General features: G+C 42.1%; 1 protein-coding gene across 1 annotated transcript in view; it reads left to right on the top strand.

Moving 5' to 3' along the window:
* Window positions 1–7,073: 7,073 nt before the first annotated feature.
* The window catches only part of LOC309335224 (vomeronasal type-2 receptor 26-like), a gene marked incomplete at its 5' end in the record, with an annotated part of 182,495 nt that continues 164,929 nt past the window's right edge, over window positions 7,074–24,639 (top strand). The window contains 4 exons of the mRNA XM_081850098.1: window positions 7,074–7,364; window positions 8,448–8,741; window positions 9,908–10,135; window positions 10,741–10,867. Coding sequence (XP_081706224.1) covers window positions 7,074–7,364; window positions 8,448–8,741; window positions 9,908–10,135; window positions 10,741–10,867 — 940 coding nt within the window. The remainder of the gene's footprint in view (window positions 7,365–8,447; window positions 8,742–9,907; window positions 10,136–10,740; window positions 10,868–24,639) is intronic.

Here is a 24,639-nt window from a genome sequence, read left to right on the forward strand (position 1 = left end):
AGAATTCGCCACTGCAATGTGCTTCTACATTGTGGCATGGGTCAGAGAGAGGAAGGGGAGGTTGCCTTGACCTTACTAGCACTGCTCCCAACTTTTCCAGCTACAATCTAAGGTCACTGAATGTCCTTGTAGATGCTGACCTGAAGCAGACACCTTCTGGTTTTCAGAGCACCTACATACAACATCATCTTGGCCATATAGAATCATAGAATTGTAGAGTTGTTGGAAACCTCCAGGGTCATCTAGTCAAACTCCCTGCCATGTAGACATCTCAACTACAGTATCCCTGACAGATGGCCACCCAAGCTCTGCTTAAAACCCTCCAAGAAAGGACAGTCCACAGTCTCCTGAGGGAAATGGTTCCATTGTCGAACACCTCTTACTGCCAAAGTTTCCCCCGATGCTTAGTCAGAATCTCCTTTCTTGTACCTTGAAGTCATTGGTTCAAGTCCCAAGCTCTAGAGCAGGAGAAAACTAATTTGTTCCCTCTTCCATGTGAGAGCTCTTAAGATATTTGAAGATGACTATCGTATCTTCTCTCAGTCTCCTCTTTTCCTGGTTAAAGATACTCAACTCTCTCCACCATTCTTCATAAGGCTTGGTTTCCAGACCCATGATCACCTTGGTTGCCCTCCATTCCACAGGTTCCAACTTGTCAACATGCTTCTTAAATTGTGATGCTCAGAACTGGACACAGTATTCCAGGTGTGGTCTGACCAACGCAGCATAGAGTAGTACCTTTACTTCCCTTAATCTGGGCACTATACATCTGTTGATGCAGCCTACAATAGCATTAGCTTTTTCTTGCTGTTGCATCACACTGTTGACTCATGTTAAGCTTGTGGCCCACTAAGATCCCTAAATCCTTTTCACATGTACTGCTAGTAAGCCAGGTGTCCCCCATCCTATATTTGTGCATCTGGCCCTTCCTGCCGAAGTGCAGAACATTTCAGCACCTAAGTGCAGGTTCTCTAACACCCACCCTTGTCTACACACACACACACAAACAAACAAACAAACAAACACGGCGCTTCTAGTCTGCTTTTAACACACATACCCTTGTGTGTGCAAATTTTTTTGGTTGAAAGGGAATCTCAGTGTTGTAAAAATTCACCTCTACACCCCCTTGTTTGTTACCCAGGTGAGGAACAACCACCTTTTGAATAAAACACAGAACCAAGGAAACTATTTCCGAGTCCAGCATCTGGATTTGGGAACCCAGCGTTTATTATGGCTATTGCAATAGGACAGAGCTCACTCAACTCAACGTGCCAGTTGAGAACGTCTGCTTCTAGGCACTTCAGAAGAAAAGCTCTTATAGTAGTTCAAACATAGAAAATAATCATTAAAAAATCTTCACATATGTCAGGAAAGGTTACAGGTAATGAGAAGTAAAGCACACATGGCTCCATCCTGGTATCTTCACCCCCACATCACCTTGAAGTGGTCCTCATGTGCCCAGGCCATTGGACCATTTTATGTCTTGGGTGTCTGGCATTATCCTGGCAACCTAGCCTTCAGTGAGGAAAGAGCATGATAAAATCCTCTTCCTAGGTCTCAGATAGCTTCAGGGATAGCTGAGTTACACTCTGGTGCTAAAACATCCTGCCATTTGTACCACTTTCAGAGGTAGATCAGGAGAGAGGAGAGAGCAGAAGAGGAGGGAGACTCACAAGTGCAGAACACACAAAAATCAAGTCGAATACATTCTAAAAGGTTCCAAAATACATTCTGAAACTTTAGATGCAATTAAAGTGAAACATTGAAACATGATTAAAATAAGGTCGTAATGGGGTCTCTAATTTTTATAACATCAGGGAGATAGAGGGAGAGGAAGTGAGGGAAAGCAGGATGGAGAGTTTTGAAATTGCCCAGAGGGAAAGGAGAAGGAGATACACTGGCGGAGAAACGGGAGGGTGGGGGGGGGAGCGCACCACCCCCGGCACTATCGGGGAGGGGGGTACCATCACGCCTGCCCCCGGACACGTGCTGCGCATCCGCCACCGCAACGGGTGCCACGCCCCCGCGGGTGCTGCACAATGCCCCCAGGATGCACGCCATGCCCTGCGGCTGGTGCGCCATGTCCCCGGGATACATGCTGTGTTCCCCGGGATGCATGTAGTGGTTAGACTGTTGGACTAGGACCTGGTAGTAAAGGTAAAGGTACCCCTGCCCGTACGGGCCAGTCGTGACCGACTCTAGGGTTGTGCGCTCATCTCGCTCTAGAGGCCGGGAGCCGGCGCCGTCCGAAGACACTTCCGGGTCACGTGGCCAGTGTGACGAAGCTGCAGCTGGCGAGCCAGCACCAGCGCCACACACGGAAACGCCGTTTACCTTCCCGCTATAAAGCGGTACCTATTTATCTACTTGCACTTAGGGGTGCTTTCGAACTGCTAGGTGGGCAGGAGCTGGGACCAAACGACGGGAGCTCACCCCGCCACGGGGATTCGAACCGCCGACCTTACGATCAGCAAGTCCTAGGCACTGAGGTTTTACCCACAGCGCCACCCGCGTCCCCCAGGACCTGGTAGACCAGGGTTCAAATCCTGGCTTGGCCATGAAGCTAACTGAGTATCCTTGGGTGGTCACTGCCTCTCAGTGTAACAGGGTTGCCATGAAGCTGAACTGGGGAGGAGAAGAATCATGTCTGATTGAACCTGGGACCTTATCCATAAAAAAACCCTCTACCACTGACCTTTCCTAGATGTGTAAATGTTCAAGTGTACAGGTGTAACAAATCCATATTTTGTGACTGTTAATCCGAGTCCGACCCTCCCTAATATCAAAGTTGGTGATCTTAGGTTTACTGGTAGGGCAGAGAAGGTGGGGTCACCTACAAAAAAAGAAGAGGAGGATGGACAGCCCCCATCTGGTCATCCATGGTGTGCAGATATATTCAAATATATTCATTAATAAATGATATATCTATTGATCCTCTAAAAACTGTTTCTTTAGCAAGTTTTGTCAAATGTCAGGCTATGGGACACAGTGGTGATTTCTCACAAACATGTTTCCCCCCAGTTCTGCACCTGCTCCTTGATCAATCCAGGAGAATACAGGAGGAGATGTTTAATTATGTACCTAATTATGTAATTATAGTCTTCTCGCCAAATCTCCAGGGATTTCTCTGCAAAGATTGCCTTTGCAACCAATAATGTAAAGTCAGAAGCAAGGCCTAAATGAAAAAGTAACTTCTCAAGAACTCATCAGAGGTGCTCTGCTTCAAGGCCAAAGGCCAACGTGGTCCAGCATCCCATTTTCCACAGTGGCCAAATGGATAAAGCAAATTTATCTAGACCAGGCATGGGGCACCTGTGGCCCTCCACCTGGTTGCTGCACTACGGTTCCCATCATCCCCAGGCCATTGCTCATGCTTGCTGGGGATGATGGGAGTTGTAGTTCAGCAACACCTGAACATAAGAAGAGCCTGCTGGAGCCCATCAAGAACAGCATCCTGTTCTCACAGTGGCCAACCAGAAGCCTACGGGAAACGCACAAGCAGGGCTCAAGCACAAGGGGCCTCTCAACCTCCTGTGGTTTCCAGCAACTGGTATTCAGAGGCATTGCTGCCTCAACTGTGGAGACAGAGAAAGCCCACCAGCAGCCACCAACAGCTTCTTGCTGCTCCATGAAATTGTCTAATCTTCTTTTGAAGCCATCTTGGTCTGATGGCCATCACTGCCTCCTGTGGGAGCGGGTTCTATGGTTTAGCTAAGCAATGCCCGGATAAATATTTTCTCTTATCTATTCTGAATCTCCCAACATTCAGTTAGACTGGGAGTTCAAAGGTTCCCCATTCCCAGTCTGGACCCATTGCAGTCTGGCTTTAGGCCTGGATAGCAGATTGGGAAAAACCTGGTCACTTTGATTACCATTTTCTGGAGAGGGTTCTGCCCTGTTCATTCTCCAGGACCTATTGGTAGTTAATCATATGAAGGCTGTGTGGGTTGGGAGAAGAAGACACTGTGTTGCAATGGTCCTGTTAACTTTGTTGTTGTTGTTTAGTCGTTTAGTCGTGTCCGACTCTTCGTGACCCCCTGGACCAGAGAACGCCAGGCACTTCTGTCTTCCACAGCCTCCCGCAGTTTGGTCAAACTCATGCTGGTAGCTTTGAGAACACTATCCAACCATCTCATCCTCTGTCGTCCCCTTCTCCTTATGCCCTCCATTTTTCTGTTAACTATAGGGCTGCTATTGGCCTCCACAGTCACTTACGGACTCATTGTTAAAACTGTGTTTATGGAAGACAATCTTACTCGGCTACGAGGGATCGCCAAAGAAGAAGACCAGAGAGCTGTGCATACTATTATTATTATTATTATTATTATTATTATTATTATTATTATTACTATTCACTTTTCTCAGAGTTTTCCACAGAGTTAACCAAAGCAATTTACAGCTTAAAAACACAGCTATCCAATTAGAAGGTGGGAGTGAGAAATCCTGCCCAATAAAAGATGGCGCAGTACTGCCTTTCAAATCAAAGGCCAAAAGCCCAGGTAAAAAAATAGTCTTTTCCTGGTGCCTAAAGATAAATAAAGATGGCACCAGGTGAGACTCCCTGAGGAGAGCATTCCACAGCGCCAAAGGGAAAACTTGAAGAAGACCCTCTGGTGATGATCCGGGGCCTGGGTCTATTCAAGTGGGGAGAGGTAGTTCTTGAGGTGGTGGACTCCTGACCCTCATAAGGCTTTTAAAGTCAAAACTAGCACTTTGAATAGAGCCCGTCAACTAATCGGTAGCCATTGCAGTCATGACAGAATTGGTGTTACATGCCCAGATCACCCTGCCCTGGTCATCAGTCTGGCCAATGGATTCTGAAACAGCTGGTGGAGCTGTGGTCTAAACCACTGAGCCTCTTGGGCTTGTCGATCAGAACACTGGCAGTTCGAATCCACACGATGGGCTGAGCTCCCGTCGCCAGTGACAAAAAAGAATTCCTAAAATGCTCAACCCAAGAGCACAGTAATAATAATAAGAAATCCTGCCTCATCCCGTTAAAAGTTCAGCACCACGGTCAAGGCCGGCTTATTTACCAAAGGCATGTTTAGATGGAAGTGTCTTAACCTGCCACCTAAAATGGAGAATGATGGCAGCAAGAACATTTGGGGAGGGGGACCATTCCACAGCTTAGCTCCAGAAACAGTCGTCCTTCCTGACTTTCATGTAGGAGCCAAATCAAAGGGCTGAAACTTAATGAGGTCATAAAATGGCAGGTCTGCCGGAAGAGCCAGGGACAAAACTGTGGCAGATGAAGGCAGAGTCAAACAGCAATTAATGACTCAGGGACTAGTATTGTGACTCAGCCTCCCCAAGTTAAGCAGAATCTTTGCATTCAAAAGCACTAAGCGGAAAAGGCTTTTTATTTCATATCACCCAGCACTCCTCACATTTTACTTGTCTACTCTTGTTTTGTCTTCCCATTTCTTTTCACAGCTTGTATCATATTCCTCCAAAAACTGTCATCTTTCTTCCCTGCTCATTTTATATTCTTTTTCCTCCTTTCCCCCTCTCTTATTCCTTTACCCTCTTTTCCAAAATTGTAATTTTAGATATTAACCCTTTATCACTCATTCTAATTTCCCACAACACATTCTTTCGCCCTTTTTCCTCAGAGAAGAGAGATCTTCTTTCCTTCTTTAAACCCTTGCCCTCCTTCAGCCTCTCTGTCTCCTGGACATCTTATGCCCCTTTAAACTGTCAGTAATGCCCTTGGTCCAAACAAAGAGCTATGTGTGGCCCAGGGGCAGGACGGGTGAATTAGGAGGCACTGGGTGGGCTGTGGCACTGATGCCCACTGCGGGACCATGGTCCAGTCTTTCAGAAGTGCTAGGAAAGGTCATGCCAGCCTCTCGTGCCCCTCTCTGGCCCATGTCACAAGTAGAACCACAATGCAGTGGGAAGTTCTTCAAATATCTGAAGAATCGTCACATGAAAGATGAAGCAAGGTTGTTTTCTTCTGCTCTGGAGGGTGGGACCTGAAACAGTGGATCAAGTGACAAGAAAAGAGATTCAGACTAAACTTTAGGAAGAACTTTCTGACAGCTGCTCAACAATGTAGATCTCCTTCAGGGTCCTTTCTCATTCTGCAATTCTATAGCTTGATGGAACATGTATTCCTTCAGGTCTACACCTGGCGCTATAAAGGGAGTTCAACATGGTGCGAGGGCAAATGTAATTATTAAAAATAATGGTGATTTCTTTGTCATCGTCTTGCCAAAGCTCAAGAGGAATAAAATCATATTTGCGTTCAACATTGAACAAAATGATGTAACTTCATCAGACTCAGCCAGAAGAGACTGGTACATAAATACTTCTGTATTGTGCCACTGAGGGTGGGGTGGGGTTATGCTGCCCACATGGGGCTGAATTGAATCCTCTTTGGCTCTCAAGCCATGTACGCCAGGCATGTTCCCTGTGATTAAGTCAATACAGCCTGGGTCTTCCAAGCAGATTTTAGCTGCTGGTAATCTGCTGGCTGTGCTGCTGGTAGCACTCAAGAAGGAGATTGGAGTAAATGGCAGGTACATCATAACTCACCTTCTACTGTTGCTATTGCTACTACCTGAAGCAACACCAGAGATGCTGAACTCAAAATGCCCATTGACTTTGATAAGGGATCCCAATCAACCCTTGAATTGGTACAGGCGAGGAGACTACCATATTAGTGGCATCATATCCGCTACACCTGTTGTGTTCAATCCAAGCGTCTTCACTGAGCCTCCCTTTACCAGAGTTTCTGGGTAAGTCCTTATGTGCCTACTGTTGTAAAAGCTTTGTGCAAACTGAATGTGACCTCATGGAGACCAAATGTTGTTGTCTGCTATCCACATTTCTGGTACTTTTGCTTGGTCAATCATGTCTTCTATTTTCGTCCCTTTGGAGGGAAATGGTCGGATTTATTCTGAATGTCAGAAAGTCATCTACTGCAAACTGTGTGCTTTCACCCACACTAGTGAGACATGCTGCAGACGCATCTCATGATTTTTGCCCCCCGTCCATCACAGGTAAGGATGACACAATCTGGTCTTTGTGTGGAAAGAATGTCAAGGTAACACAAACTTTTTTCCAGGATGGGATTCCTGCCACCCTGGTATACCCTGTCCTTCTTGTTTGCTGTTCGGGAAGTCAACCGGAATCACATGCTTTTCCCCAACCTCACCCTGGGCTATGACGTCTATGACAACTTTTACGATGCCAGAATGACTTCTGGTGCCATGGTGGACCTGCTCTGCCCTGGGCAGGCAAACATCCCAAACTATTATTGTGGACCATGGAATAAAGCATTGGCCGTTATTGAAGGGGCTGATTCTGACAAATCGAAAGATATTTCCACCATGTCAAGCATCTACAAAACCCCACAGGTATGAAAATCAGGAGGGAAGGAAAAAATCCCAGAAAGTTATTGCAATTTCTTTGGAAAGATGTGAAAATGTCGTTCATGATTCTAAGGCAGAAGGAGAATTTGGCCTCAACCACCTCTTAGCAAAGATGACTAAGGGGATTCTGGGTTTGTCCACACTTCCTCCCATCCCATGGCTAGAAACATGGGTCTGAGTGGCTTTCCATTTCCCTTGTGCTATGTAGGCATGGACCCAGGCCATTTCTCCCTCACCCTACTCCTTTCCCACAGAAAACCCACTCTAAATTGGAAAAGCAACGGGATAAGGGAAGTGTCAATAAGCCCTTAGCTAAATCTACAAGATCCCACAGGTGCAAATGCTGTGTTTTATGGAGAAGGATATTTGAGGAAATTGTCAAAATTAAGGCAGAAGAATGGAATAAGTAATGAAAGCTAGTGCTGTGTGAGATACAAATGAACAAATATGCAAAAGGAAACATTAAAGAAACAAGAGGCAAAATACAAGAAAAAAGTGCATGACAAGGCAATGGAATGTCATCCTTTGAAACAAACTCTGTGAGCTCTGGCTAAGCAAACTCTAGACAAACCTGTAAAAGTAAGAGAAATTTACAGTAAAGGAAAAGCTTGAGACTTACATTCCTGATGTGGTCCTGCTTATTATTTACTTATTTATTTGCTACCTAGACTCATGAAAGAAAATTAGTTTCATGGAAAATAACTGGATCACTTAGCTTTAATGGCTTCTCTATGCTTCCCCTCTATGGCCCTCTTTAATCAAACACAGAAGACATGGCAACTCTTAGAATCACAGAATGATAGAATAAAAGTGGTTAAAAAAATGCAATCAGGGCATAACCTAAAGCAAACACAACCCATTCCAAAGACTCTGTCACTGTTTTTTTGAAAGCAAACAACGAAATATGGGGTGTTGTTAAGCTCCCTGGAGTAAAGCTTCTTAGCCCCGTGAAACTGTCTTTTCTCTGTTTCCCATGTCAGAGAAACGTTATAATTCAGGCAAGTACAAAGTACTAGATTTGGGATTTTGTTGGGGGTTACAACACTAATCTCTTCTGTTCTTTACTAGGTGAGTTATGGTTTTGTTTCTGATGCTCTTAATGATAAAACTCAGTTCCCTTTTGTTTACCGAATGGTCCCCAAAGAAGAACATCAGTATCTGGGGATAATCCAACTTCTCCTGCACTTCAAGTGGACTTGGATTGGCCTCGTTGCTCCAGACACCAACAATGGAGAGAGGTTCATGAGGATCTTGAAGCCCCTGCTAACCAGGAACACAATTTGTGCTGCCTTCTCACTAAGCATCCCAGTACAGAATATGGAAATACCGTCACCTTCCAAAACATTTTTCATGTGGAACAAAGTCAATGTATTAGTCTACTATGGAGAGATGCGCTACTTCTTTAGTATAATACGTGTTTTGCAAAAATTGGTTGAAAAGCATATAAGACCCATTGTGGGGAAAGTCTGGATCACAACAGCTTTGTGGGATCTCACCTTGACCTTGTCTTATGATATTCTTTCTTCCCTGCACATTCATGGCTTTTTTTCTTTCTTAACTCATATTAAAAGGCCAAACTATGACGATTTTGAAACATTTATAAATCCTACATTACGCTTTGGGGAGGAATCATTTAAATGTTCATATTCAAAGCACAGGTTGTCTATAAAAGGAAGGAAAAGGTGCAGGGAAGATGACACTCTGGAGTTCCCACCTGACAAAGTGATTGAGAAAACCCTGTCTCTGGATAGTTACAGTATTTACAATCTTGTCCTTGCTCTGGCACAGGCCATAAGGGCTGCACTTTCCTCCAAATCCATTCAGATGGTGGCGAAGGGTAAAAAGAGGCTGAAATATCAAAGGATACAGTCTTGGCAGGTATTGCTGTTTTCCTCACAGGCTGAACAGGCATCGGTGCTGTGAATTCCATTCAGGCTCGACTTTACTTTGCCTCCATTTATAGTGGTATCTCTGGTTAATAACTTAATTCATTTTGGAGGTCCGTTCTTCACCTGAAACTGCTCTTAACCTGACGTACCACTTTAGCTAATGGGGCCTCCAGCTGCTGCCGTGCTACCACCGCACGATTTCTGTTCTCATCCTGAAGAAAAGGTCTTAACACGAGCTACTATTTCTGGGTTAGCGGAGTCTGTAACCTGAAGCGTCTGTAACCCGAGGTACCACTGTACTGTACTGTTACCCATATCTTAATTTTGCTGCTGAGAAGATAATCTGCCTCCCCTTTACTACCTGATTCCTTAGCAAGGCTTCATGCTTCTTACTAGCCAATGAAACTAATCCTTGCAGAATTCTGCCAAGTGCTTATGTATCTTACGACTTTAGTCTGTCCCAAAAGGCTGAAGCAGAAACAATGGGCTAAAGATCCCAATGTCAGTCTGTACAAAGATCTCCAGCAATTAGGCTATGTTATCTAGATTCTTTTCTATTATTTTATTCTATTATTTCTTTTCTATTGTTTTCTTTTATCTATTCTTTTCTAAATGTGCATGCTTTCTTTCCTGTTCTAGCTTCACCCTTTCCTGGGAAGTTCCAAGTTTTACAATACTTCCATGGTAGGAGTCTATTTGGATGAGAATGGGCAGTTGACAGTTGAATCTGACGTTGTGAACTGGGTGCCTTTTCCCAACAAGTCCTTTCGTGCCGTGAAATTTGGGAGCATAAGCAAACAGGGATCCTCAGGCCCAAAATTCACCATTGACGAAAAGGCTCTTGTGTGGTCCAGACTGTTCAACCAGGTTTGGAAAACCCATTCATTGCATTGTATTCCCTTTTAGAGATATGTTGAGCTCTGATACTCTGTTGGGAGAAACAATAATATACCTTATACTTATCCAAGTAATGGGCTAAAACTATACAGCGGTGGAGATGAATGGAGGAAAGTCAAAATAAGAAACATGAAAAAGGAAAAGCAGGTTAGAATGTGACTGGGGCATGACTTTTGCAGTAGTCAGAAAGCATGCCAGACTTCAGAATTGAACACAACATGGCTGCTCCAAATACCTTTCTGTTTCTGGTTGTTTGTTTCTCTGGATTTTGATATTTTTAAACAGTTTCCATGATTGCAGATTTGTACTGTGTTTACTAGACCTTCGTAATAATGGCAGACAGCTCTGACTCCTAAATCCAAGGGCAATACAATCTCCATGTAATTCTTTCTTCTTGATTATCTCTTTCTGCCCCAACTGCGACCCAAGGTCTATGACCCTCTGTTTTGCCCCATGGATCAAAAAAAGCATCTACAACAAAGCCATGTCTATTCCACATAGACCGAGACTGTACACTGGCCCGGAAGTTACTTGCTAACAGTCTTTCATTGGTGCTTTTTTCTCTTTTTGGTCAGACCCTTCCTCAGTCCAGGTGTACCAAAAGCTGTCACCCTGGATATGCCAAAAAGGTTCAGGAAGGGGAACCCATTTGCTGCCATACTTGTGCTCCATGTGCAGAAGGGATGATCTCCACTCAGGAAGGTAGGAGACTTCAGAGGAATGTGCAGCAAAAAGTACAATAATTCATGTCTTTTGTTGATGAATATTCAAGTACAGTCTTATGGTTGAATTTAATAAATTTCAACAGTGATTTACTCAGTCTTAATAAAGCTTTTCAGGTACCATTGAGACAGACTTATGTAAGAATTAGGCACTGTTGCTGCATCTGGTAGGCTCCCTTGAACCAGTCAGTGTGGCAAAGTAGCTGGGTATTTGGTTTGTACGGGGAAGACCAGAGTTCCAGTCCATGCTCCTCCAAGGAACATTTTTTTTGTAAATTACACCCATCTGACAACACCTGGTGTTGGGGTGAGATCAGATGTAGCTGCAATTAAGAACTTGGAGCTTCTAGAACACTCCAAGCGCCTCCTTGGGAGATGAATAAGGGGGTATCTGCACTAGGGACCTACATGGAAAGGGACAACTCTCTGTGTAGATTAGCAGAAACATCAAGCCCTATCACTGTTTCCATTTGTGGGAGTTGGCTGGATTCAAAATTGACTTGCTTTTTTTGCTAGTCTGCAGGAAAATGTTCATGCAGACACTCTTCTTTTTCCAGATGCAGACCACTGCACCAAATGTCCAGAAGATCAATACTCCAACAAGGACAGAGATCAATGCATCCCCAAAATTATCACCTTCCTGTCCTATGATGAATATCTGGGGACCCTCTTGGCTTCCACTGCCCTGTTTTTGGCCTTCATCACAGGCCTTGTTTTAGGAATATTCATTAAATATCTTGACACTCCCATAGTCAAAGCCAACAACAGGGACCTTTCCTACATCCTCCTTGTCTCCCTCCTCCTTTCCTTTTTGTCCTCCTTTCTGTTTATAGGCCGGCCAAGGAAAGTGACCTGCCTTCTCAGGCAGACGGCCTTTGGCATCATCTTCTCAGTTGCTGTCTCTTCTTTGTTGGCAAAAACTATTACCGTTGTGCTGGCCTTCCTGGCCACTAAGCCAGGAAACAGGGTGAGGAGATGGCTGGGAAAGAGTCTGGCTAACTCCATTGTCATTTCCTGTTCCAGTATCCAAATTCTCATCTGTGTCATCTGGCTGGGTACCTCTCCTCCATTCTCAGACTCTGACATGCACTCCCAGGCTGGGGAGATCATGCTACAATGCAATGAAGGATCTGTTGCCATGTTTTACACTGTCCTTGGCTACATGGGCTTCCTGGCTGCCATCTGCTTCACGGTGGCTTTCCTAGCCAGGAAGCTACCTGGGGCCTTCAATGAGGCCAAGCTGATCACCTTCAGCATGCTGGTCTTCTGCAGTGTTTGGGTGTCCTTTGTGCCCACCTACCTGAGCACCAAGGGGAAATACATGGTAGCCGTGCAGATCTTCTCTATGTTGGCCTCCAGTGCTGGGCTTCTGGGCTGCATCTTCCTTCCCAAGTGCTACATTATTGTACTCAGGCCTAGTCTGAATACAAAGGAGCACCTGACTACAAAGGCTTAACATGACACCTCATTCCTTAACTATCTTTTTTTTGTGATAGCTAGCATGGTAGCAATAAAGCCAGGATACATGACTCTGGAAAGTAGTTCTTTAAAAACTATTGTTTTGGAAATTAGAACACCAAATTATAATTTAAAATATCTGCCATCCTTACCACTGTTCATTTTTCACCTGCTAAACCTTATTTATGAATCCTTTTGTGAGGACTAATAGGAAATCCTTATCACAATTCAATAATAATGAATTCTATTTAATAAAGAAAATAAAAATTTCTTAGTATTGCCAATTACTTACCCTTTGTTTTTTTCAAAAAAGAAAAAAAATCCCATTGGTATATTGGTTATTTCCTGATATGTTTATCAAGAGAATCAATTTGCATATTGATGCCACGGGTACTCTTTACATGGTACAAGGTGAAAAACATTGATATAGCAATTGATGGACAAGAGGTGCACAAGTCATGTCCTCAATTATTCTGGAAAATTTTACGCCTAAATTAATTCTCTTTTCCCCTCCTATAAAAACTATAAGAACTACGCAGGACACTCTCTGTTTAAAGTTTAAAGAACATTAAGTTTTAACCTGGAGAAGGACATATTATATAATAATCAAAAGACACTTTCAAAAATTTACAAACTATTTTAGAATTGGCAAAGAAAGGAGGAGGATATAAAAGAAATTACAGTAAAATGGGAGAGGGACCTGGGACATACGATCAAACCCATTATTTGAAATGAATTATGGACTATAAATGTAAAATTCATGGCTTGCTTCCTTATAAGGGAAAATCTTATGAAAATGTACTATAGATGGTACTGTAAAACTAGCAAAAATAAATAAATCATATAATAACAAGTGCTGGAGATGTAAGGAACAGATGGGAATATTACCATATGTGGTGGTCCTGTCTAGAAATACAAAGATTTTGGAATATGATTTCTGAAGAGATAAAGAAATTGATAAAAATTATATTTAGCAAGAAATCGGGAGAATTTTTTACTAGGAATTGTTTAAGATAATATTCCCCAAAACAAAACCAGGTTATTTATTTATGCAACATCAGCAGCAAGGGTTACAGAGGCAAAACACTGGAAAGATAAAAATGCACCCACTAAAGATGAATGGGTAGTCAAATTGTGCAAGTACTTGGAGCTCAATAAAGCTGATAGATGCAATAAGAGATAAACCTAAAAAGATGGTGAAAGAAGAATGGGAATATTTAAATAATTATCTAGGAGATAAGGGTTCATCAATAAAGACCTGGTTATGTTTAAAATGATACCGCCTAATGTTCCCTGATACCAAGGATGAGGGATTCTATGGAATGCAGATAGAGAGAATTGATAAGAATAATGACCTGTTGTGACCTTGACGGAAGCGTAAAATAGAGGAGCCTTCTTGTGTTTTGCCTCATTCCCCCCTTTCCCCCACCTCCCCACCTTTTTTCTTCTTCTTTCTTCTTTCTCCCTCTTCTTCCCTTTTTCTTTCCCATAATGGCTTATATTCTATGCCACATACTTTGATATTTTTAGTAGTTTTTTAGCCTTTTCCATTATTATTATTATTATGATTATTAAGGATTTTTTGTAATTTTGGTTGTTTATATTTATCTGTATTTGTTTAAAGCAAAATAAATGATTTGTATTTTGCTTTAAACAAATACAGATAAATATAAGCAACCAAAATTTTTAAAAAAGTTTTAACCTAGGTGGAATCTACACACATATAAAAACCAATCTGAAAATGCTTTTTAAAAAGCGTTCTTAAAAATACATTGAATTTTCCATAAGGCTCACCATCACCACCTAGTGTCACATTGTATATTGCATTTAAAACATTTTATTTGCAGCTGTATAGCTGAGTCCCTAATGTACTTGCAAATGCAGATTAAATATACAATATATATATATATCACGTTATTCAATTTTGCAAAGAAGTGGTGTAACATGAGGCCATTTCTTTGGACCATTAACACATAGAGGATTAAAGTGAGAGAAAATGATGACTTTGTGCACTCCCAGTCACCAGTCTAGCTGCCGCATACTGGATTAGTTGAAGTTTCTGGGTCACCTTGAAATGTAGCCCCACATAGAGCGCATTGCAGTAGTCCAAGCGGGAGATAACCAGAGCATGCACCACTCTGGCGAGACGGTCCACAATTAAAAAATTACCTTGTGGGGTATAAAGTATTGTTGTTGTTGTTGTTGTTGTTGTTGTTGTTGTTGTTGTTGTTGTTGTTGTTGTTATTACCTCACCCAACTGACTGGACCCACTCTGGACCCTCCCAACAGAATTAAAAGCACAATAAACCATCAAACATTAAAAACTTCCCTAAGCAGGGCTGCTTTCAGATGTCTTCTAAAAGTCAGATAGTTTTTTACTTCCTTGACATCTGATGGAAAGGCGTTCCACAGGGTGGGTGCCACTACCGAGAAGGCCCTCTGCCTGGTTTCCTGTGACCTCACTTCTTGCAGGGAGGGAACCACCAGAAGGCCCTCGGAGCTGGACCTCAGTGTCCGGGCAGAACAATGGAGGTGGAGATGCTTCTTCAGGTATACAGGACCGAGGCCATTTAGGGCTTTAAAGGTCAGCACCGACACTTTGAGTTGTGCTTGGAAATGTACTGGGAGCCAATGTAGGTCTTTCGGGACTGGTGTTATATGATCTTGGCAGCCACTCCCAGTCACCAGTCTAGTTGCCGCATTCTGGATTAATTGCAGTTTCTGGGTCACCTTCAAAGGTAGCCCTACGTACAGCGCATTGCAGTAGTCCAAGCAGGAGATAACCAGAGCATGTACCACTCTGGCGAGACGCTCCACAGGCTAGATTCTCTTGCAACACATTCTCTTGCCCTTCAGAAGAGAAGGACATTCCTTCCTTCTGTATCCCTTCCCCTTTGAGCTTCCTTATCTCCTGGAAACCTTGCCGTTGGTCTTCAGGATTCCCTCTTACCAACACTCCTACAACTCCAGTTGCTGGATCAAAACCATTTTAAATGTAATCACTCTGTTTTGGGGTTGTTGTTATTATATTTACTGCATTTGTCAGTCACTTTTTCTCAGTGGAAAAAAAGAGTCTCAAAGCAACCGAAGAAGATAAACTAAAACAGATAAAACCAGATAATTAAAAACACCTAAAATGCTCATCCATCAGCACCCATGCTTTCGTCTTGTATTTATAGTTTGCTTTTATTTTTATTTTATCCCAGAATTACCCTGTAATCTTTTGATGGGGGATGGCATATAAAACTAATTTAAAAATATAAAATATAAAAAAATATAAAAATATCAGCATCCATGCTTTTGTCTTGTATTTATAGTTTGCTTTTATTTTTATTTTATGCCAGAATTACCCTGTAATCTTTTGATGAGGGATGGCATATAAAACTAATTTAAAAATATAAAATATAAAAAATATAAAAATATAAAAATATAAAAATATCAGCATCCATGCTTTTGTCTTGTATTTATAGTTTGCTTTCATTTTTATTTTATCCCAGAATTACCCTGTAATCTTTTGATGAGGGATGGCATATAAAACTAATTTAAAAATATAAAATATAAAAATAGTTTAAAAAAAAAATCCTACCCCACCTGATTAAAAGATGAGCGACACCATAGAAGGCACTGGCTTGGGGGGGGGACTCATTTGGTGCCTAAAATACTTTCATCACATGATGAAAGGTTAGCTACTAGAGATAAAGCAATCAGTTAATCAGGGATTTAGAGGAAGAGAGGCCCTGGGCTGCTCCACTTGTGAGGCCCCTCCCCACCCTCACAACTAAAAGAAAATGCAAGAGTGTTATAAACAGAACTGAGTGAAGACAAGGATGCTGAAGGGTATTTAAAATTCTGCAATTCTCAAATTCTCCTCTAAAGGACATAAGAAGTTATTGTTAAACACCATGGTGATTTTTTAAAAAATGCACAAAATTAACACTGAAGAACTTTTGCAGTAACTGATCTTCGTAAACCTTTTGTGGAAGAAGCATTATTTTTTAGGAAAATGAAGTTGTAATGTTATTCTTAAAAAACAAACAAAAAACACCTTGAGTTTACAAATTATATTGCCTGGGAAGTGTAAATAATATGATCATGATTACCTGACAGTGTGGCACTTTTAGAATTTACTTTATGTTGTCATTAAAAAGTCAGTTTTAAAATACATATTAAGCAGTAAACTGCAACCATCAAATACAGTAAGGCTAAAATGTTTTCCTCTCCAAGCCTTCCTCATAGGAAAAACTTCATCAAAATTTGTTTGTCTAAGTTTGTCACTTTCAGTGTGCAGAATGCTCAGTGCGGACAACCTCTCTTGACACATTGTGGCCATTAATTCATTTTTAATTCTTTTGAGCCTTGAAAAAATCCTCTCTCTTGAGCAGTTAGTGACCATAGGGCTAGGAAATAGCTGCAAGATTACTTCCACATTAGGAAAGGATATCTGGTGTTTTCCCTTGTATATAATTTGATAAAGACGAGACAGAGACTGCTCTGCTGTTTACAATCCAGCGGTATATAAGATTTGTGAAATAAAGTTTCCTGCAATGCAGGAATCAGAACGCGACCCTTTGCAGCCCTTTCAACTCTGCAGTTCTATAATTCTGTGCGATAAATATATATATATATATATATATATATATATATATATATATATATAGGCATTGCATATATAAATGGCAATTTCAGCTGAATTTGGGGGAACCACTTGAAGCATCCCTTGTGGTGTTTTTTTTAAAAAATAATATTTATTAAAATTTCAATAAGAAAAAGGTTACAAAAATGATAAAAACAAAAAACAAAGAAATACAAATTACAGAAAAGATAAAAACAGTTAAAAAATAAATCCCTCTTTCTATATCTTAGAATTCATTTACTTATTTTCATGACTTCCTCACACCTCCCTTTTTCGTATTCCAGTTCAAATAGTTAATTCAGCAAATCCTTACCCTCTTTGTTTTATCTTAGTTCTTTGTCTTCACATATTATAACTTTATATTTTCATCTAATATCAATCCATTTTTACATATTCCTTTTAACCTTATTACTAAAACCGCTTCATTTCACTCCAACATCATTTTAACATTCATTAATTTTACAGTGTTTCTGTAAATAATCTATTCCGAATGGCATCTTCCACCTCCTGTTCTGTTATTTTATAGTTCAGCATTAACTTGTTTTCTTGAGAGATTTTTTGTAATCCATTAGTTTTCAAAAATTGGTCTATATCAATCTCTTTCTGTGGCCCTTGTGTATATAGTTGTTTAAAGTATCTCTGGAAACGCTTTCTGATCACCTGTGGATTCAGAAGCATCCCTTGTGTTGAGCCATTTCCATTGCATTTGTTTATTTGCTGAAAGTCTGTAAATGTTGATAATCAACTTGATTTTCAGTGGGTGGTTGAATAATTTCAATTGCTACTGTAGATACACGCATATAGATTGCATAGGTTTTGCCAGCCTTGGCTTCTTTCCTTTCCCCACCCCACGCCATTTACATTTGCAAATGAAGCCCATCAAGCCAGGTAATTGCCCAGGGCATTCCCCATTGTTAAGCAGATTAAAGTGAGGCTGGTGACCTACTTTTCTGCCCTCAAGACTTGTTGCCACCCAGACCCCCAGGGGTCAAGTTAGTGATTAATTGGATTAGTTCAGTTTCACAGCTACACCCTCGTAGCTTTTGACAACCTGGGATGTCCTTTTAAGTTTAATCAGGAGTGTGTCTGGATATAACTGAAGATTCTTTCTACCCTCTGCAAGGGAGGGTATGTTTGAAGTTTCAACACTCCAGGTGTTATTGGGCTACAGGTCATAAGAATATTATTTTATTCTTCTTGTAAAACACTCTGTGAGGTTTGTGTGTCAAACAAGCGGTATATAAATTTTGAGAAATGAATCATTTTGCCATTTCTGGGGCTTATAGACTCCCTTTCATACATCAGTGTAGAGGTATACGAATTAAAAATGAAATGAAATATTTCCTATTGGGAAATGATATATAATGAACTGATGAAAATATTGAAAATAACTTTTATTAACCCCCCCCCCCGAAGCTTTCTTACTAGGTATTTTTGGCCAAAACTTAGCAAAAGAAAAGAGGACTTTTTTATGTATGTTACTACAGTAGCAAGAATGTTGATTGCACAAAATTGGAAGACTGGAGAAATACCAACTAAAGAACAATGGCAAGAGAAGTTGATGAACTATGCAGAACTGGCAAAAATGACAGATAGATTAAGAGAAAAAGACAACAGAGACTTTGAAAAAGAATGGGAACCATTTATATTATACTTGCAGAAACAAAGAAAGATATAGACTTGATGGCAGGATTTAAATAAACATTCGCACTATTACTGTTAGAAAATGTTCAGAAGATAGAGAAATATTACGGTGTATTTACTTTTACTTTTATGTTTTTAGGTTTGATGTTATGTTATTAATAACTTTTTCTGTAAGGAGGGAGCAAAGTGGGTGAAAGGAGAAACAAACAAGAAACGGAAGTTGGGGGAAGCCCTGGAAGGGAGGGAGGGAGGAATACATAGTAAATGTAAAGAATTTGAGATGTATGTAATGAATGAAAAAGAAAAATGAACAAAAAAATTATATGAAAAAAAAGACGTTTCAACATTCCAGGTGTTATTGGGCTACAGGTCATAAGAACATTATTTTATTCTTCTTGTAAACCACTCTGTGAGGTTTTTGTGTCAAACAAGCGGTATATAAGTTTTGAGAAATGAATCAGTTTGCCATTTCTGGGGCTTACAGACTGCCTTTTATACATCAGTCTAGAGGTATACAAATTAAAAATGAAATGAAATATTTCCTTTTAAATTTGTAAAGGAACGTTAACAGAGAATATTTATTCAACACACACATTAAATAAACAATGGCATTTTTCACTGACCTGGCTGCATTTGGAAATATTTAATATAGAGGTCCATTTCATGTAGGTGCATATTTGGGCGCAGTGTTTCCCAACCTTTGGTCTCCAGCTGTTTTTGGACTACAATTCCCATCATCCCTGACCACTGGTCTTGCTAGCTAGGGATGATGGGAGTTGTAGTCCAAAAACAGCTGGAGACCAAAGGTTTGGAAACACTAGATTAGAGGGCTTGTATTTATGCTTACTGTATCCATAATGTGAACTGATGGTGACATTCCATTATTCATGTATTATTATTATTATTATTATTATTATTATTATTATTATTATTATTATTTCTTTGTGGAATTGGCAATTATTTATTTTTCATGCAAATAAATCACCTTCCTGAGAAATGTATGTATGAACAGAGGCAATAAATATACAAACAAACATCAGAAGCACAAACACACATAAGAAGGTAAGAAGAACCATAGAATTGTAGAGTTGGAAGAGACCCCAGAGGGTCATCTAGTCCAACCCCCTGCAATGCGGGAATGCCTGCTGGATCAGGCCAGTGGCTCATCTAGTTTTCACGGTGGAAGCCCACAACCAGGAACTAAGTTTGTCATTGGCATCCGTCTAACTCGAAAGACAATGGAGTGTGCTTGCAGGGGTGAAGTCAAACTGCTGCAATAGCAGCACGGAAGTTACCTCCCAAAGCAGCATCTGTGCACATGCGGGTTGATTTCGGTGCTTCTGTGCATGTGCAAAGTGCAATTTAGCACTTCTGCACATGTACAACAGCCGAAACCCGGAAGTAACCCATTCCGGTACTTCCAGGTTTCGGTGGTCTGCACCCCGAGAAAACGCAACTTGAAGCAGCTGTAACCCGAGGTTTGACTATAATAACAATATGATTCTGTGATTCTAAGGTTTGTCCACTGTGTGAGCTATTTTATGCTTAGTGACAGAGTCACTGTGCCTGAAGCTTCTGACTTAAACTTCAGCTTAGTTGGTAGAGCTTCAGGCGTCAGCAAACTTTTTCAGCAGGGGGCTGGTCCACTGTCCCTCAGACCTTGTGGGGGGGTCGGACTATATTTTGGAAAAAAAATATGAACATATTCCTATGCCCCACAAATAACCCAGAGATGCATTTTAAATAAAAGCACACATTCTACTCATGATTCCCAGGCCGGATTTAGAAGGCGATGGGGCCTGATCCAGCCCCCGGGCCTTAGTTAGCCTACCCATGCTCTAGACTCTTAATCTCAGGGTTTGGGGTTCAAGCTCCATCTTGGGCAAAAGATTCCTGCATTGCAGCGGGGTTGGACTAGATGACCCTCATGGTCCCTTCCAACTCTGCAATTCTTAGTAAGAGCAGTTCAACAGTGGAATACCTTGGAAGGTTGTGGATTGCTTCCATGGAGGTTTACAAGCAGAGGCTGGATGGCCCTCTGTTATGGATGCTTCAGCTGTAAAGGTAAAAGGTAAAGGGACCCCTGACCATTAGGTCCAGTCGTGACCGACTCTGGGGTTGTGGCGCTCATTTCGGTTTATTGGCCGAGGGAGCCAGCGTACAGCTTCCAGGTCATGTGGCCAGCATGACCAAGCCGCTTCTGGCGAACCAGAACGGCGCACGGAAACGCCGTTTACCTTCCCGGCAGAGCGGTACCGATTTATCTACTTGCACTTTGACGTGCTTTCGAACTGCTAGGTTGGCAGGAGCATGGACCGAGCAACGGGAGCTCACCCCGTCGCGGGGATTCGAACCGCCAACCTTCTGATCGGCAAGCCTTGGCCTCAGTGGTTTTTAGACCACAGCTGAGATTCCTACATTGCAGTGGGTTGGACTAGATGACCCTTGGTGACCCCTTAGAACTCTATGATTCTATGATTGAAAGAGCCAGGGGCTAGTGCAGGACCTGGGTTCAAATTCTCACTCTCAGCCCTACCTACTTCACAGGGTTGTTGTTGGAGGTTAAATGAGAAAAGCCAAAGAAGGACAGAACTTTTTTTATGTATGCCACAACAGCAGCAAGAATACTTATTGCAAAATACTGGAAGACACAAGATCTACCCACTCTGGAAGAATGGCAGATGAAGATGATGGACTATATGGGACTGGCAGAAATGACCGGCAGAATCCGAGACCAGGGAAAAAAGTCGGCGGAAGAAGACTGGAAGAAATTTAAAGACTACTTACAGAAATATTGTAAAATTAATGAATGTTAGAATGATGTTGGACAGAAATTAAGTGGTTTCCAGCTGTAATGCTTAAGAGATATGAAAAAAAGGTTTAGAAATAAGTAAAAACTAATGGTGAGGATTTGCTGAACTAACAATTTGAATTGGAATACAAGTAAGGGAGGTATGAGGAGGTCTGGAAAATAAGTTAAAAGAAAATAAGTAATGGAAATTCTATGTGTTTTTAGTTGTTTTTATTTTTGTATTTTTGTTGTTTTTTCTTTTTGTTCTACATTGTATTATTTTTGAAAACTTTTAATAAATATTCTATAATAAATATAATAAATATTCTATAAAAAAATAAATAAATGAGAAAAGCCCTGCATGCCAGCTCTTTTGCTTCTTGGAGGAAAAGGCAGGAAATACATACAATAAATAAATAAATAAATAAATAAATAAATAAATAAATAAACAAACAAACAAATAAAGACTCCCCCCCCCCCCCAGTGCGGTCTGCAAATGTTACCTGAGCCCAACCCCCCTCACCCCATCTGCAATTCCTGGCAACTGATATTCACAGAATCATCGGATTGCAGCGTTGGAACCAAAGGCTCATCTAATTCACCCCCCCCCTACAAGAAGCTCCTTGGATGGGAAAAAAAGGAGAAGTGAATTAGATAAATGCAATAAACAAACAGTACCCCTATTTTTCAAAAAGCATGCTTAGGATCTGAAAACCAGCCTGGGGCGTTACACGCTCTCAATTATCCTGCTTTGATCTGAACAAGGTCAAAGCTCTCCATTCTGTGGTTGGGTGGGGGTAGGAGAGGGGACGACGACTTGGGAGGTCGCCACGCCTCGTGCCCTGCACGACCCCACCCTTCTTTTCTGCAGCCGTGACTATTTATACCCTTAGTTTGCAAAGCTTTCTCACACGCGTTTGCAGGGTCGAGGAGAGATCGCTGTCTTTGCTTCTCTGCGGGACGATTACTGTACTGGAAATCAACTTTCGTCCAGCTTCCAGCAGCGCCCCTTTGGCTACAGAGAGTAGGATCGTCTGCCCAAAACACTGAGGTTGGTTCCTTTTTACAATTGCTATGAAGTCTTTTTTTTTTCCAAATCGCCCACGCAGCCAAATTTAGCTTAAACCTCTGGGTTGTGCTGGGTTTAAGCTAAACTCGGCTGCAGCGGCGATTTGAGAAACACAATTGCGCATTGTAAACACGTTAACGCATCGGCAGCATTTTAAGAACACTTGTAATTTTAGTAATAACAAATTTAGTTGGTCTCTAAGGTGCTACTACTGGAAGTAATTTTTTTTTATTTTGTTTCGACTGCTGTACACCAACACGGCTAAATACCTGCAACTTAAAAAAATTCCTTCCAGTAGCACCTTAAAGACCAACTAAGTTAGTTCTAGGTATGAGCTTTCGTGTGCATGCACACTTCTTCAGATACTTCTTCCTACTGGAAGGAATTTTTTTATTTTGTTTTGACTATGGCAGACCAACACGGCTACCTATCTGTACCTGCAACTTGTAATTTTAGGGACACTATAGAAAAAACGTAGGAAAAATAAGTTTGGAGTAAGATATGCAGTAGAAAAAAATATGGTAAAGGAACCAGGAGAGAGGGTGGAGGAAAGTCACGGGATTCGGGGAATGGGGGGGGCGGCGGTTTAATATTGCTTTAGTATTTTTTTGTATTTTTCATTTTTGTTACTGTGTGTTTTTATTCTTGTTATATTTGTTTAAAACCTAGTAAACTATTATATATTTTCGCATTACGAAAGGTGGTCCAAAACATCCAGAGGGCAAGCCGATGCACTTATTTGAAATTATGTTTTGCAAATAACTGCATCGGCTTGCCCTTTCGATGATTTGCGACTGCCTTTCGTAATGCGAAACCTGCAGAGGTCTAGCAACTTGGTGTGCGCTCCCGTGGAAGCAGGGATTTGCTCCAGGGAAAAGCGGAGTGTGTGTGGCTCTGTGCCAATTGATAGATCCGATCTTTAAAAATCAAATAGAGATGGGAGTAGCGGCATGGAGGGGGTGGGGGTCCAGAGCGGGCTTGGACAGAGAGGGGAGTTTTCTGAAAACTTTTGCCGGCAACCAGAAACCTCTTCTCTCTCTCTCCCGACACCGCCGTCTCCAAAAAGGGATTTTTTGCACGTTGGAGAATTAGGGGCGGACTGCATTGCAAGAAGGGTCAGTGGCGCAGCATATGCCGTCGCTGCCCAGGGCAGGCGTGTTCCTAAGGGGCGCGGAGAGTGCCCTCCCAGGCGTGGGATAGCCGCGCGCGGGGGCGCGCGCACCCACCGATCCGGCTTCCTTCTCGCTCGCCTGCCTCCTCCAGCCCTGAGCGCGGGGCAATTGCGCACCGCGCGCCCTGACTCCTGCGCCTACCACCAGCCGTCGGGGGAAGGGGAGAGCTGCCACTGCGCGCTCCCGGCTGGAGAAGGCAGGCGAGCAAGCAGGGGAAAGGACGGGAAGGAGACAGGCGTGTGGGAAGGGGAGAGGAAGGAACTGGCACAGAGGCACAGCAGCTGTAAAAATGTGTGTTTGGAAAGTAGGGAGGTTTTGTGCGTGCCTGCACGCACACAAATGCGAAAGCCCGGGGGGGGGGAAATTGCATGCAGTCATGAGCGTAGTCAGGATTTTTGTTTGCTGTGCATTTTTATTGTTTGGGTTCGGGCAGCTGCCGGCTGCGCCCATGCATGCAAATGCAACAGATTGTGAGGTTGAATAGGAAATGCTTCAGGGAAACCTCTGCGTAATGACAGTCCTTCGGTCCCCCTCGCTCATGCACGCGACCTATCTAGGCTCTGTTTCTCGCTCTTTGAAACCTTAAGCTGTTCTGCCCTTGAACACTGAGAAACCCCTTTTGCATCCCCTTGGGCAGCTTTCAATTAGTCGCAGGGAAAATCTCTGTTCCCCCCGCCCCCCTTTAGAGCTATTTCATAGTCGACTCCCCCTCTAAGTGGATCAAAGCCATGATCCCTTCTCATGATATTGTATATTCCTATCCTGACTTTTAAACGTGCTAGTGTCCATTTTTATTACTCCAGTTTGTATCCAACTAAGAACAAGCAGTTCATAGGTTTCTTAATTTCAGCAGGTCTCCTCGAAGTAAACCTGCTGAAATTAAGAAACCTATGAACTTCTGTGGGGCCTACTCTGAGTAGGACTAGCATTGGGAACAACATATTTTTATGCTAGTCGCAAATTGCTTTGGCACTATTATCATTTA

The sequence above is a fragment of the Podarcis erhardii genome (assembly GCF_964252035.2).
Source record: "Podarcis erhardii genome assembly, chromosome: 2".
Classification (NCBI taxonomy): domain Eukaryota; kingdom Metazoa; phylum Chordata; class Lepidosauria; order Squamata; family Lacertidae; genus Podarcis; species Podarcis erhardii.